This window comes from Platalea leucorodia, assembly GCF_965183815.1.
Source record: "Platalea leucorodia genome assembly, chromosome: 2".
NCBI classification, from domain to species: Eukaryota; Metazoa; Chordata; class Aves; order Pelecaniformes; family Threskiornithidae; genus Platalea; species Platalea leucorodia.
In genome coordinates this window covers 67,400,263-67,414,018 of record NC_138824.1, presented here as the reverse complement: position 1 = coordinate 67,414,018, position 13,756 = coordinate 67,400,263, and the positions used below count along the sequence as shown (strand labels likewise).

At 44.9% G+C, this 13,756-nt stretch overlaps 1 protein-coding gene across 7 annotated transcripts in view; it reads left to right on the top strand.

Annotated features, from left to right (window-relative positions):
• Nucleotides 1-13,756, top strand: part of LIMS1 (LIM zinc finger domain containing 1) — a gene marked incomplete at its 3' end in the record, with an annotated part of 79,095 nt that overhangs the window by 56,214 nt on the left and 9,125 nt on the right. For all 7 annotated transcript variants that reach the window (XM_082304191.1, XM_082304193.1, XM_082304190.1 and 4 more), the window contains 3 exons: nucleotides 1,814-1,973; nucleotides 9,828-9,894; nucleotides 12,817-12,937. In XM_082304191.1, coding sequence (XP_082160317.1) covers nucleotides 1,814-1,973; nucleotides 9,828-9,894; nucleotides 12,817-12,937 — 348 coding nt within the window. The remainder of the gene's footprint in view (nucleotides 1-1,813; nucleotides 1,974-9,827; nucleotides 9,895-12,816; nucleotides 12,938-13,756) is intronic.

Below are 13,756 nucleotides of genomic sequence, written 5' to 3'. Positions count from 1 at the left end.
TTTTTAAGTTTAACATCCTTAGTGCTCGAGAACTGCTGAGGTGATGATGAAAATCCCAGTTTATGTTGTGATTATTCTTCATTTAGATTGATAAGGAGGACGGTTGAAGGTTTTCCCCCACAGAAAGCACACACAATCCATGGAGACCATCAGCGAGCTTTATAGTTAACCACAGTTTATATGTATAATCACTGCAGTTCATCTGTAGGCTTGTCTGTTATGTATGGGATAGTATGGCATAGACCATTCTCCATCTGATCTCCTTGTGAAATTTGTCTGCTCATTGTTTCACTGAGAAGGCGGTGAATATTTTGGATAGCAGTTACTGTTTTCCTCTTCTGCAAAGATCTCTAGAGAGAGAAAAAAAAAAAGGCCAGCTAATAATAACTGGTCAGATGTGACCTTGCGTAGGGCTCTTCTGTGAGACAGTGTAAGAAATAGATAAAGTACATTCCTTTTTGAACCACGTGCTAGGTGTTTGCTTGCTGCCTCAGATGCTGTGCAAGGAATGAATTCAGTTCCTATTGAACTGGTGGGAGCCAAGAGGTCTTATCTCCTTGGAGGGAAAGGCTTGGCATCTTGCAGAGGACTAAGGGCTCTGCACTTACAGGCACACCATGGTATCTGTATCAAAATGTGTGCATGTGTGCACATGTTTAAAATAATGTCAGTTGTTTAATAAGCTTCCAGATAGATGTTTGAGTCAGTGGTTTTGTCAGCTGTGGTCAGATTGTAATGAAACTAGACCATTGCCCTGTATTTGCTCTCTGCTATCAAATGGTATTAGGGCAGAGAGGTGATCCTGAAAGGCACAGCTTTGAGAGTCTAGATATGAGTAAGAAAATGCTTGCGAAGGAAAGATCACATGAGCCTTTTTCTGGCACAGGAGCCTTAATTAACTGAAGCACATCTATACTGTCTTCTGCAGATGTGGACACGATTCTAGTGAAGTAGCTAATTCCTCTGATATTTTGCAGCTACTGTGCTGTCATTTTATGGTTACGTGCCTTTGAGAAGCAGCCAAGGTTGCAATTCGAGTCATTTTTCCATTCCTGGCATGGGGTCACCAGCTTGTGTTGGCCTGCGTGTGGGTCGCAGTGGGGCAGCCAGAGCATTCCCACCCTCCCCCTTGGCCCTGGACCGACACTGGCACGCCATGAGCTGACCTCCCTGAGATGAACCCTAACAAACCAACCAAAAATCCCATGGCTTCAAATTAAGTTTGTAAAATGACTTCAAGCTACGTAAAGCTTATATAAGAATAATTGTTTACCTGCTCTGGTTTTCAGTAATATCTGCCAGACTAGATACTGTACACTCTTTCACATGGCTTATTTAGAGCTTTTGAACCAATGCTGTTATATATACGTTAGAATTAGGGATTATTTTGGAATCATCATTTATGTTTGCCTGTGTGATGCCAGTCCTCAATTATTGTTCATATTTGTCCTTGTTTTCTGTAATTCTAATGTATTTCATCATTTTTATAGTATTTCTTTGAATTGCCTGCCTTTTCTCATCATAAAAAGCCTGTAAATGTATCTGTAATAACGACATTCCTGTTTGGTTTTTTGAATTAATAGTTATGAGAGTGTGTTGTGGGGTTTTTGTTTCTGAAGAGTTTGGGAGCAGGGGGAAGTGGCAATTTTATTTCTGAGGGGATGCCACAAGTCATTAAGTCCATTAAAAAACTTGTGTTGGGCAGCCTAGCGTTAGGCTGATGCAGTTGGATTTGGGGAAGAAAAAAAGAGACCCACAACCAGTGATGTTGCCTATTTGGGCTGATTTTCTTCTTTTTTTTTTTTTATGGCAGCAACATGGCGAACGCGCTTGCAAATGCCATCTGCGAGCGCTGCAGAGGTGGCTTTGCCCCTGCCGAAAAAATTGTCAACAGCAACGGTGAGCTGTACCACGAGCAGTGCTTCGTCTGCGCCCAGTGCTTCCAGCAGTTCCCCGAAGGGCTCTTCTACGAGGTAAGCAGGGCAGGGTGCCCCTCTTGCCCCCAGCCTTTGCCTTGTGCCTTCATTCCCATAGCAGAAGTAGCTACGGGCAGATCGGTAGCTTAGAAAGGTCCGTGGCAAGAACGGGGCTCCGAAAGGATATGCCCAATAGAGGGAGAAAAAAGCAGAAATGTTTTTGTGCCGATTTGGAGGACATCAGTGTGTGTAACCTTATTTAAATGTGTAGCCTGATGTTATCAGAGCTGAGAAAAGAACTGCTAGAGATTTCTCTCTCAGTGCAGACTTTTCCCCCTGAAATCTGTGAAGGCAATCTATATATCATACTAGAAATACAGAGAAAGCATACTACTTAGAGGAGAACAGACATATAGAAGGAAACCCCAGCATCCTGCGGTCCATAGGAGGTTTATTGCTGAGTTGAGTGAGGCCAGCACGACATGTGAAAAGTTGCTTGTAGAGATGACCCGTAAGTCAGCATGCTTAGATTGGGGTGTGCGGAGAGCCCAAACCAGACGGGGCCTATGTAGGGTCAATTCTAGGTTTAACAAACTGGAGCATTCAAAATTAGCAGTTCTGACACGCTTTCAAGGGTTAAAACCCACTCTCATTCATATTTCTCAGCCCCAGGTAGACTGCCCTCAGCTCAGATGGGTATTTTGATATCGGTGTCGTTTTGTTTTGCCTTCCCCTATCGTGGGGATTCAGGATGTGGCTCAGCTATCTCAAACACAAAGTGGCTTTAGTGAAAGCTTTAGACTAGTTCATGAAATATGAAGTGATTGGTATAAGGAAGGGTAGATGATGTGAGACAAGGAATTACTGTCTGAGAGATAAGGTCCTGCTCCAGTAGCTTGTAGTCCAACGTCCAGTAGCGGTTACAGGATTTATGTCATACTGTGATCTGAAAAGGAAGGTGAGCAGTGTGTTACAAGCACAATGCTGTGCTCTCACATACAGTGTGCCATCCTTGTGGTAAGAGCACAACGGTTTATCTTCCACAATAGTATTTCTAATTTTACAGAGCCACATTATGTGGTGATGAGGAGAAGCTGAGGAAGGAGTGTGGATTGGAAAAGAGACTGGCAAAGGGGATTCCTGGGGTTTGCTTTCTCTCACCTTGTTTGAGGATCAAAAGACTTTTCAGTGCTGTAGGGATAGTGTTGCACAAATTGTGGTAAATGAGCCACTAGTGTTCCATAAGACATCAAAAGGTGAGCTGCAAGGCAGCAGCAATTAAATAAAAACAAAACAAAACAAAACACCGCCTAGATACTTATACATTGCATTATAATTGTTAATATATACTGAGCTGCTGCCTGCTTGCAGGCATGGTAAAGAGTCCATCCTGACGTGTTAAGACCTGAGGCAAACGTAAAGTGATACGAATGTTTTACAACTAAAATATTTGTAATTGTGTTAATAAAATCGTATTAAAAAATAAAATGTATTTCCTCTAAATAATGAGTACTTTATTCATCCTTTTCCTGACTCAAAAACCAGTGAGACATTCCAGGGACCTCCTTCAGAAAGTTGAATGGTCCTTTGTTAAAGATAAAAGTTTGAGAAATCCTGCTCTAGGCAGCGTGTATCTCCTAGGGGATGGACAAGGACCACAATGGAAAGACTTACTTTTGCACCTAGTCCAGGAATATTACAACCTCTCTGTTGCTCATGGGTGGTCATACCTGAATCTCCTTGGCAGGGGCAAGTATCCTGGTGGTTAGATATATTGGGTGTAGGCATTTTCCTCCCTACTGCTACTTTGTTAACGTTCATATTCATTATGGTTGGTCTTTGAGCACTCTCTTACTGCAAAGTGATGCTCCCTGTTAAAGACAGTAAGTCAGAAGTGAGTGTCAATAGATTGTCCTGGGAATGAAACTAACCCCATGTACTAAACATGTTTTGGTTAACGTTGCTAGGTTTTTTTTCAGGCTGGGTAGAGACTTTGTTCCCTAGAAATGTTACATAGAAAGTGGAAAGTTTCGGTTAGGAATAGACACTTTTTGCCACAGATATTACAGAGGTAATATAATTGTGATGAGGATTCAGTGAATACATAAAGACTTGTGTGTGGCTTGAACTTCACATCACCCTTCTTCCTCTAGCCCTTTTGGTGTCTACCACAAGATCTTGCAGTTTGTCTCCACACCAGCAAGTCTGTCTGCTGCTGTTGAAGAGCGGTACTTTTTGGTCTGTTTAAGCCCCCTGACAGCCTTCAGGTGATGGCTCATACATCTTACTCAGCCTTCCTCCCCCATCTATACTGGCCTGTCCTGGGCATAACTTCTAGAGAGTGAAGAGGTCAGTGGATATTTGTGCTGTCCCAGTCCTCATGCCTTTGGGGCTGTTTCAGCTGGGAAATCTTCGGCAGGGCCTTCTCCTCTGTCTCTGCACCCTTTAGGGTGTCCACACATGTCCCCTGCTGCCAGAAGGACTCTCACTTAGCACTGAAGTGGCCAGTGAGATGATTGCAGTGGAAACCCCAGCATGTTTCCTGGTGGTGCTGCTCAGGGAAAAGGGCAGACAAGGGCACAGCTTGTTCTTCTTTCATTTGGCACCTCGGTACTTGAGATGAGAATGTACTGGGTGACAGCGTTTGGGGGAGAGGGAGGGACAGCCCTAAGCAGGTACAGGGTGGGCTTAGGTTGGCCAATGCTCAGGAGGCAGCTGACAGTGCTCTGAAGACTTGAGATGATCTGTATCACTGTCAAGAAAAAGTGACTGGAGAAGACGGGCAGACAGGGTATCTTCCTCTGACTGGCTTAATGCACTCTTTGAGAAGATGGATGCGTTTGGAGGTGTGGCTAGGTAATGTGTTTTTCTGAACAGGTTCCCCACAGGTAAACGCAGGCATTGTTTGTTGCCCAGCATGAGTTTGTGTTTATTCTGTGCCTGGTTTAGCTAAGCTAGCATTTCTTGGAAATGATTTCCAGCTCTTAGCAATCAGGAAGTCAAATATTCTTCCCCTGCCTATCGCAAGCCTTGCAGAGTTCTCCCAGTTAGTCATTGAGCTGCTTATCACATTTGCTGCCAAACACCGCCATGATAAGCTTTCATGCTGTGTTCCATGGGTGGGGGCTGAACTGGTCAGGCCGATGCCATGGGACGTGCCTCCGGGCTGCCTGCAGGGACCCCGATCAGCACAGCTCGCCGTGGTCTGGCACCGGAGCCGAGCCACTTGCAGGCACAAGTGGTGCCACGCCGGAGCAGTGCCTATCCACAGCTTGGAGTTTTCACAGCATTGCAGGAATTCTGTTGATATCCTCATGAGCCTATGTTAGAAATCATAATACAGATTCATAACCAGACAGTGTTGGCCTTGTCGCATAAGGGTGTAAGCGAGACCTGTGTGCCTAATGTTGCATGAGAACTGTGGGTTTAGGACCTGCTAGGGTATATTTGTGTTGCAGTTCGCTCAGTATCATCAGTTTAGCATGTTTTCTTATGCATTCAACCTCAACAGAAATTAGCACAAGCACATGCCAGCAGTTTCCGAACTCGCTGTGCTTTGCCATCAGATGTGAAGTGGTAGCAATTCTGGTCTGCTTTTACTCCACCGCCTGGAAGCCATGTATTCCCTAGAGCTTCTGTTGCAGAGTCTTACAACAGGTAGCAGGGCATAGTCCTATACTAACAGCAGAAAAGCCAGCTTATATGGAGAGCTTCAGTGGCAGCGTGCTCAGAGGGACAGGTTGGCCCCACTTGAATCAGTCAGCAGGCATTCCCTCCAACCCACGTTACTCTTGGGTCCAAGAATGGCTCCTCCCTACTAGAGGTTGCCCATGTCTCCCACTGGGGAATGTGGGCACCTCACCTTCAGACAGGGGAGGTTAGGAGAGACGAGTCCTACCCCTGGTCCAGCTGTTCATTAAGATCCCCTTGCTGGGTGCTTTCAGAAGAAACCCAGCCTGCTCTGCACTATGCTGAGGTGGGGGAGATGGAAGGGCTTAGAGAGGTGCATCCCACAATAGAAGAAATACAGCAAAATCTTTATGGACTACTCACAAGAGCTATAATTGGGGAATCTGTATTACTACTTCTTCTTCTTCTTCTTCTTCTTCTTCTTCTTCTTCTTCTTCTTCTTTTCTTCTTCTTTTCTTCTTCTTTTCTTCTTCTTTTCTTCTTCTTTTCTTCTTCTTCTTCTTCTTCTTCTTCTTCTTTTCTTCTTCTTTTCTTCTTATGATTACTATTACTATTATCATCATCATCTCATAATAAAATAAAATGGAATAGCATGTGACTTTTGTCTCCTAAATGAGAGGGATTTCCTTTCAGTTTGTTTATTTTTCTAAGATGTTTGTAATAACCTATAGGAACATTAAAGGAAGGTGCAGCTGCAATGCGCTTGTCAGATTTGTTTCTATTCCAGTTGCACCTTGAGTGTTTTCTTAAAATGGGCTTTACCAGAAACTACCTTAGAGAAAGGGTCTTTAAAGACTCAGTTTTTATGCATGTCTTTCCACTAAGTTAGCTAAAAACGTGGAGATCAGCTGGAGGTTATGTCATGGTGAAATGTTCTATGCAGAGCCATTTAACGTATGGACCTCCAACATACAACGGTCACATGACCTTGCTTTTAAAATATGTGCTGTGGGATTTGTTATAGAAGCTCAAGGCTTTCTGATGGATGAACTGCTGGGTCATCCACAAAAGGCAGCACAAATGAGCCAAGAAGGTTGAAAATATAAACAAGACTGAATGGTAACCAACCTGCCTGACACAAACCAGAAGGGAAGAAAACCTCTTTGGTCCACACAGATCAACATGGGATGGCTCTGAAACCCAAGCAAACCTATGCATCTCATAGAATCATAGAATCATAGGTTTGGGTTGGAAGGGAACTTAAAGATCATCTAATTCCAACGCCCTTACCATGGGCAGGGACACCTTCCATTAGACCAGGTTGCTCAAAGCCCCATCCAACCTGGCCTTGAACACTCCCAGGGATGGGGCATCCACAGCTTCTCTGGGCAACCTGTTCCAGTGTCTCACCACCCTCATAGTAAAGAATTTCTTCCTTATATCCAATCTAAATCTACCCTCTTTCAGTTTAAAACCATTACCCCTTGTCCTGTCACTATGTGCCCTTGTAAAAAGTCCATCTCCAGCTTTCTTGTAGGCCCCGTTCAGGTACTGGAAGGCTGCTATAAGGTCTCTCTGGAGCCTTCCCTTCTCCAGGCTGAACAACCCCAACTCTCTCAGCCTGTCTTCATAGGAGAGGTGCTCCAGCCCTCTGGTAATCTTCGTGGCCCTCCTCTGGACTTGCTCCACAGGTCCGTGTCCTTCTTATGTTGGGGGCCCCAGAGCTGAACGCAGAACTCCAGGCGGGGTCTCACAAGAGTGGAGTAGGGGGGGGGGAATCACTTCTTTCAACCTGTTGGTCACACTTCTTTTGATGCAGCCCAGGATACGGTTGGCTTTCTGGGCTGTAAGCGCACATTGCCGGGTCATGTTGAGCTTCTCATCAACCAAAACCCCCAAGTCCTTCTCCTCAGGGCTGTTCTCAATCCATTCTCTGCCCAGCCTGTATCCATGTTTGCGATTGCCCTGACCCACGTGCAGGACTCTGCACTTGGCCTTGTTGAACTTCATGAGGTTCGCACGGGCCCACCTCTCAAGCCTGTCAAGGTCCCATGGATGGCATCCCTTCCCTCCAGCGTGTTGACTGCACCACACAGCTTGGTGTCGTTGGCAAACTTGTTGAGGGTGCACTCAATCCCACTGTCCATGTCGCCGACAGATGTTAAACAGCGCCGGTCCCAATACTGACCCCTGAGGAACGCCACTCATCACTGGTCTCCACCTGGACATCGAGCCGTTGACCACAACTCTTTGAGTGCAACCATCCAGCCAATTCCTTATCCACCGAGTGGTCCATCCGTCAAATCCATGTCTGTCCAATTTAGAGACAAGGATGTCGTGCAGGACAGTGCCAAATGCTTTGCACAAGTCCAGGTAGATGACATCACTTGCTCTGCCCTTATCCACCAACGCTGTAACCCCATCACAGAAGGCCACCAAATTTGTCCGGCATGATTTGCCCTTAGTGAAGCCACGTTGGCTGCCACCAGTCACCTCCTTATTTTCCATGTGCCTTAGCATAGTTTCCAGGAGGATCAGCTCCATGATCTTGCTGGGCACAGAGGTGAGACTGACTGGCCTGTAGTTCCCCAGGTCTCCCTTTTTTCCCTTTTTAAAAATGGGGGTTACGTTTCCCCTTTTCCAGTCAGTGGGAACTTCACCGGACTGCCACGACTTCTCAAATATGATGGATAGTGGATTAGCAACTTCATCTGCCAGTTCCCTCAGGACCCGTGGATGCATTGGACCACCTGTTTATACAAAACAGGAAGCTTTTGGATTTTTTTCAGTTTGAAAAGGATTTTACCCGGCAGGAAGCAAGCGCAAGTCTCAATGAACCAATAATTTTCATTACTCTTTGAGACAGTAATAGCCCTCTGTATCTCAATTTAAAAAAAAAAAAAAAATTTCCAATTAAAAAAGTCATCTGTTTTAGAGTATTACCCTGGAAAAACACTTGATAAATTGCTAGCAGAGACTTCTGGACGAATCTGTATAGAGCATGTGTCTTTCTTTTCCTAGTAGGTGCAATTCAGGTTGTGCACAGGAATTAGTTTCTGATCTCAAGTATCTAGTGGCTTCTAGAGTGTTTCATTGGATCCCCATCCTGCCAGTGGCTCTGTATATTGCACGAGTAATTACTATACTTACATTGTATTTGATCCTTCGAATTTTGTAGTATAAAACAAGTAATCTTGAAGCACATTGCTGTATTTTCTGTCTGTGCACCAAAACTTAATTCGTGGGTAGTATTTTATGCTATTCGCTTTGTTTTGTCTTAGCCCCAGTAAAAAGAAAGGAGTGGGGTTTCCTGCTATCCCCCTTTTTCCAGTGTTTTAAACTGCGACATTCAAATTCAAACATTTCATAGCATACCTAATATTGTCTATCTGGTTTTGACATGCTAGTTGGCACGTGTGTCTAGTAATGATGTGCCTGAAGGTATCTAAACATTTCCCTTCATTTCAGGACATATTTGCCTACATGTTTTTACATATTCTTCAGCTAAGTTGCTAATGCAGTGCTGTAGAACTTTTTTTTCCCATATGTGTTTTTTTTTTTTTCTATGTGAGCTTGAACTGCATCTGAACTTCTCTAAGCTGTGAGAAAATTCAGATACAACTCAAAATCCCTTAAGATCGGTTCCCTATGTCATCTGGTTGATGTAGTGAACTTTGTTCCTTAACATTTGGACTTGATGATCTTAAGGGTCTTTTCCAACCTAAATGATTCTATGATTCTATGAAATAAGCATCATGAAGGAAAAGCCTTATTTCCCTTCATGTTTTGGCTGTACAGCTCCATAAATTGCAAAGATTTCTGTCCCTGGGTGTTCCTCCTCCTCCCATACTTACTTCCTCCAGTATGCTGGGTCATTCTTGCAGGAAATGTAGCGTGGGGAAGAGATCAAATGGGTTCAGGGAAAATGCTTCCCCTCAGGAAAGGTTTTCGTTAGCTAATCTCCTGCCCAGAATTTGCTCAGTTGCATCAGAGTTTCTGCAGTCTGTCAAAATTCAGCCGTCTCTTGTGATGTAAACGGGTGATGGAAAATGCCTTACACTCTCTGCACTGTTAGAGGAATGGTGTGCTATTAACGCTACATGCTAACTAGTAGCTGAATTAAGGTGGGTGGATTTAATGCATAGCACATGGTCTGTTTTTTTGTGCAGGCCCTCATGTTTTACTAGCTAATTGCATCTGGAAACAAACTGGTATGTTACAGCATTTATGTTAAGGGCATGCTCCTCATCCCTCTAACGCTCAAATTTTTTCCCTTTGCAGTTTGAAGGGAGGAAGTACTGCGAACATGATTTTCAAATGCTTTTTGCCCCTTGCTGCCATCAATGTGGTAAGTTTTACATTGAGGTGAAACACTTCACGCTGATCCCAAATGGGAACATCACTGGGGAAAGATGTGCAACCCTTGTATATCTTCTCTGAGAGGTGGCCCTGTGCGGCTGAGCATTTGAACTTCCAGAATGAACTAGATTTCAGAGAATTTGGGGAGCTGCTTTTCCTAAAGGTCATCAAACAATGGGATTTTAAAAAAAAAGTTTGCATTATTGAGTGAGTAGTTTAGCTGTTGATCCAGTGACCAAATGAACAGACCATTCATGACTCCTAGTTATATACATCTACGTGCATGTGCTCATGCAGCTGAAACCCTGCAACAAGTCTTTGTCATCTGCTCTGACTATTGTAACCCACCCGTGCTGTCCTACTCCACAGAAGCGGGGACAGTCTTTAGTGTTATAATCAACTGATGGGCCAGCTGGTCCCCCTTGTATTTTTGAAACAAATACCTTTAAGTCTTCAGCATCTGATGTCAACCCTACGTAACATTGAGGGCCATGTTTTATTTGCCATTAATGATGTAAATGCTCGCATGCCTGCTGTGCTATAGTCATTTGCAAGTTTTGTCCCCCTGTGTGTGACACATTGTGCTTGGACAGGGCTGAGAAGTCATTACTTGACTGTTACTCAAGCTGGTCTGGAAGCTCTTGTGTTTCTGTGGCACCTTGGCAAGGTGCTACGGCTTTCGCTTATCTCAGTGAAGCCTTTCCCTTGTGTGGAGGGAGGAGATGAACACCAAGGGAGAGGGAAGCAGATGTTATGGACCTTTGAATCTAGAGCTGCAGATGTGAAGAAACAGGGGAAGAGGAAGAAAGGGGTCGGTGGTGATTTCTGAGCAAGCCTGAAGTACATGACAAACCAGGAAGTCTTGTCACCTCGTCCCTTCCACCAGCTGGTCACTTCCCACGTGTGAGGGCTCCTTATGCTCCTCCGGTCGCTCCACAGCCCCCTTCCTTCCTCCCCTTCCTGCTCCCCTCTGCCCGGGCCTCCTCTTCTGCTTCCCTGCTCCTTGCCTCTAAAGGCGCTGGGTGAATCATAGAATCGTCAAGGTTGGAAAAGACCCTTAAGATCATCAAGTCCAACCGTTAACCTGTCACTGCCAGGTCCATCTATACCATGTCCTCAAGCACCACATCTATCCGTTCTTTAAATACCTCCAGGGATGGAGACTCAACCACTTCCCTGGGCAGCCTGTTCCAGTGCCTGACTACCCTTTCGGTGAAGAAGTTTTTCCTAATGTCTAACCTAAACCGCCCCTGGCGCAGCTTGAGGCCATTTCCTCTCGTCCTATCACTTGTTACTAGGGAGAAGAGGCCGACCCCCACCTCACTACAGCCTCCTTTCAGGTCATTGTAGACAGCAATAAGGTCTCCCCTCAGCCTCCTCCTCTCCAGACTAAACAACCCCAGCTCCCTCAGCCGCTCCTCATAAGACTTGTGCTCCAGACCCTTCACCAGCTTCGTTGCCCTTCTTTGGACACGCTCCAGCACCTCGATGTCCTTCTTGTAGTGAGGGGCCCAAAACTGAACACAGTACTCAAGGTGCGGAAACCTCATACCTAACCCCTTGAGATGCAACGTGCTGCTCTTCCCACGCACCAGCATCGTCCACATGCTGCTGACTTCTGCTGGTGTCTGTTAGCACCCATCCTCCCCCCAGCAAGTTGGCTAGAGGGGCCTTCTCCTCTTTGGCACCCAGGAGCCAAAAGCAGCTTTGGCCCCAGCCAGGGGTAGCATGGAGGAGCTGCACTGCCTGTCTCTGGAGTTTCCTCTCCCCAGCTCCCACTGCTCCTGCCCTGGCTCCTCGTAGCACCAGCTCCCTTAAAACCTCACCGGGGTCCTGCATGGAGCTGGGCTTTGCCACTGCTTGGATTTAGTAAGTGCAGCCAAAATCGACGGGGCTGTTGTCAGTGATGAGGCCTCAACCATTCCCAACATTTCTAGAGTCCATTGAGTTTTGTTCTTGAAAAGCTATGCCTTCATGGCAGCGCCACACAGTCACATGCTAGATGTTACCGGCTGTATTTGTTACTGCCCGACCGCTCCCCTATGGCAGCTGTTTGAGTTGTACGGCCTCCAGAGCCAGGACTCAGTCTCTCACAGCACCGGGAAGCTGAGCTCCCAATGTGTTTTAGGCAGAGCCTTTGCACTGCTCAGGGGCCTCAGCTACGACATCCACATAGAGAACGACTAAATCGCATGTATGGTGGGCATGGCTCCACTGCCTGTGCAGTCACGCTGTGCATGCAGAACGGTAGTTCTCACACTATTTTTCTAACGCCTCACAGGACAGGACTCCTCGTGGTAGGTCAGCAGTTGTGTGTGTTGGATTGACTGTTCTGCAGCTTCACTGCACCTTTGCGTTTTGACTCCGTGGGGGTTTTTTTGCAGGAGGTCCACAGCCACCCAAGCTCAGTTCTGTTGTGCTTTGAGTATAGAGCCACTTCAAGGCTGGGTCCTAGTTGAGTAGAAACCGCTATTATGTACGCGACAAGTTAAAATTGTTGTCTTCTAAGAGAAAAGAAGGAGAAAGATGATAAGGACACAAGAAAGCCATATTATATAAAGAATTCCATATATTTCTTAGCAGTTTGAGAACAGGTAAGTAAAAACAGGGAAGGGACTGAAAAAGGATGATTGCAGAGAGAAGGTAGAGTGTGCATGTAGAAGGGCTTGTATGTACAGAAGAGAAGGTCCTCCATCAGCAAGGATGTTTTCTTCTGACCCATAGCAAAAAAAAACCAAACAAAACCAAATTCCAGAGTTTAGAACCAGAAACGTGGTACTAAAAGCAATGTATCCTACCAGATTTGGGGGGGAGGAAGAGGATGATGACATCATTGTAGTGACTCGATTGTGGGTTTCTTTTAACTTTGTCTAGCATGGTATTTTACATTCCGGTCTTGTGTTTCTTACAGGTGAGTTTATTATTGGTCGTGTTATTAAAGCTATGAACAATAGCTGGCATCCAGAGTGCTTCTGCTGTGATATCTGCCAACAAGTATTGGCCGATATTGGATTTGTCAAGAACGCCGGCAGGTAGGTCTTCACCCTTCCTTCTGTTACTGATCGTGAATAAAATGAACAGAAGGGACTGAGAGGTTTTGGTTCCTGAAGCTTTCCAGCTGAGGTGGAGCAACTGAAGTGCCTTTTGTGGGGAAAAAGTCTAAGGGTGCCTCACAAAACTAAGAATGGGTATCTTAAAATACACACTTAAAATATTAAGAGTTTACCTACTTCAACACCAGATTTCTCAGCAAATGTGTTCTCTATCCGGTAACATTTTAGGGCCATTGTGATACATAATAAGAGAGAAAACATTCGGATACAGAAGCAGTATCTTTATTTTTTTATTATCACTTTTTACTTTCTTTTTGCAACTTGCGTTTCCAAGTCTAGTCTAGTTTAGCACCTTATTTATTAATAATTGCTTTAAGTTCAGTGGGACACTTCACAGAGTAGGATATTTTTACCAGCTGTGATCACAAGAATGTTTTACAAGTGGATTCTATGGCCATTGGCTTCATATGTATAATATGATATACATAGTTATTTACAGAATTAGGACCTGTGTGGTCATGCAACTTCCATTCTAAATTTTTAAGATTTTGAGAGTAAAACATTCAGCAATGACAATCTATCACAAGCTTGTTTTCTGTGTTTCAACACAGCCTAAACTCAAATGAGCTGAAGAAATTATGTCCCTGTGGTGACAGAAAATGATAGCCCTCCCTCTTCTGATCTTGGTTTGCCTAACAAGGAAATTGTTTTAAAGACTGTTTTCCCTCCAAAAAGGGCTGATTTAAATGAGATTCTAATAGATTTTTTGTTTATATTTTGCACTGTGGTACCTGGTAC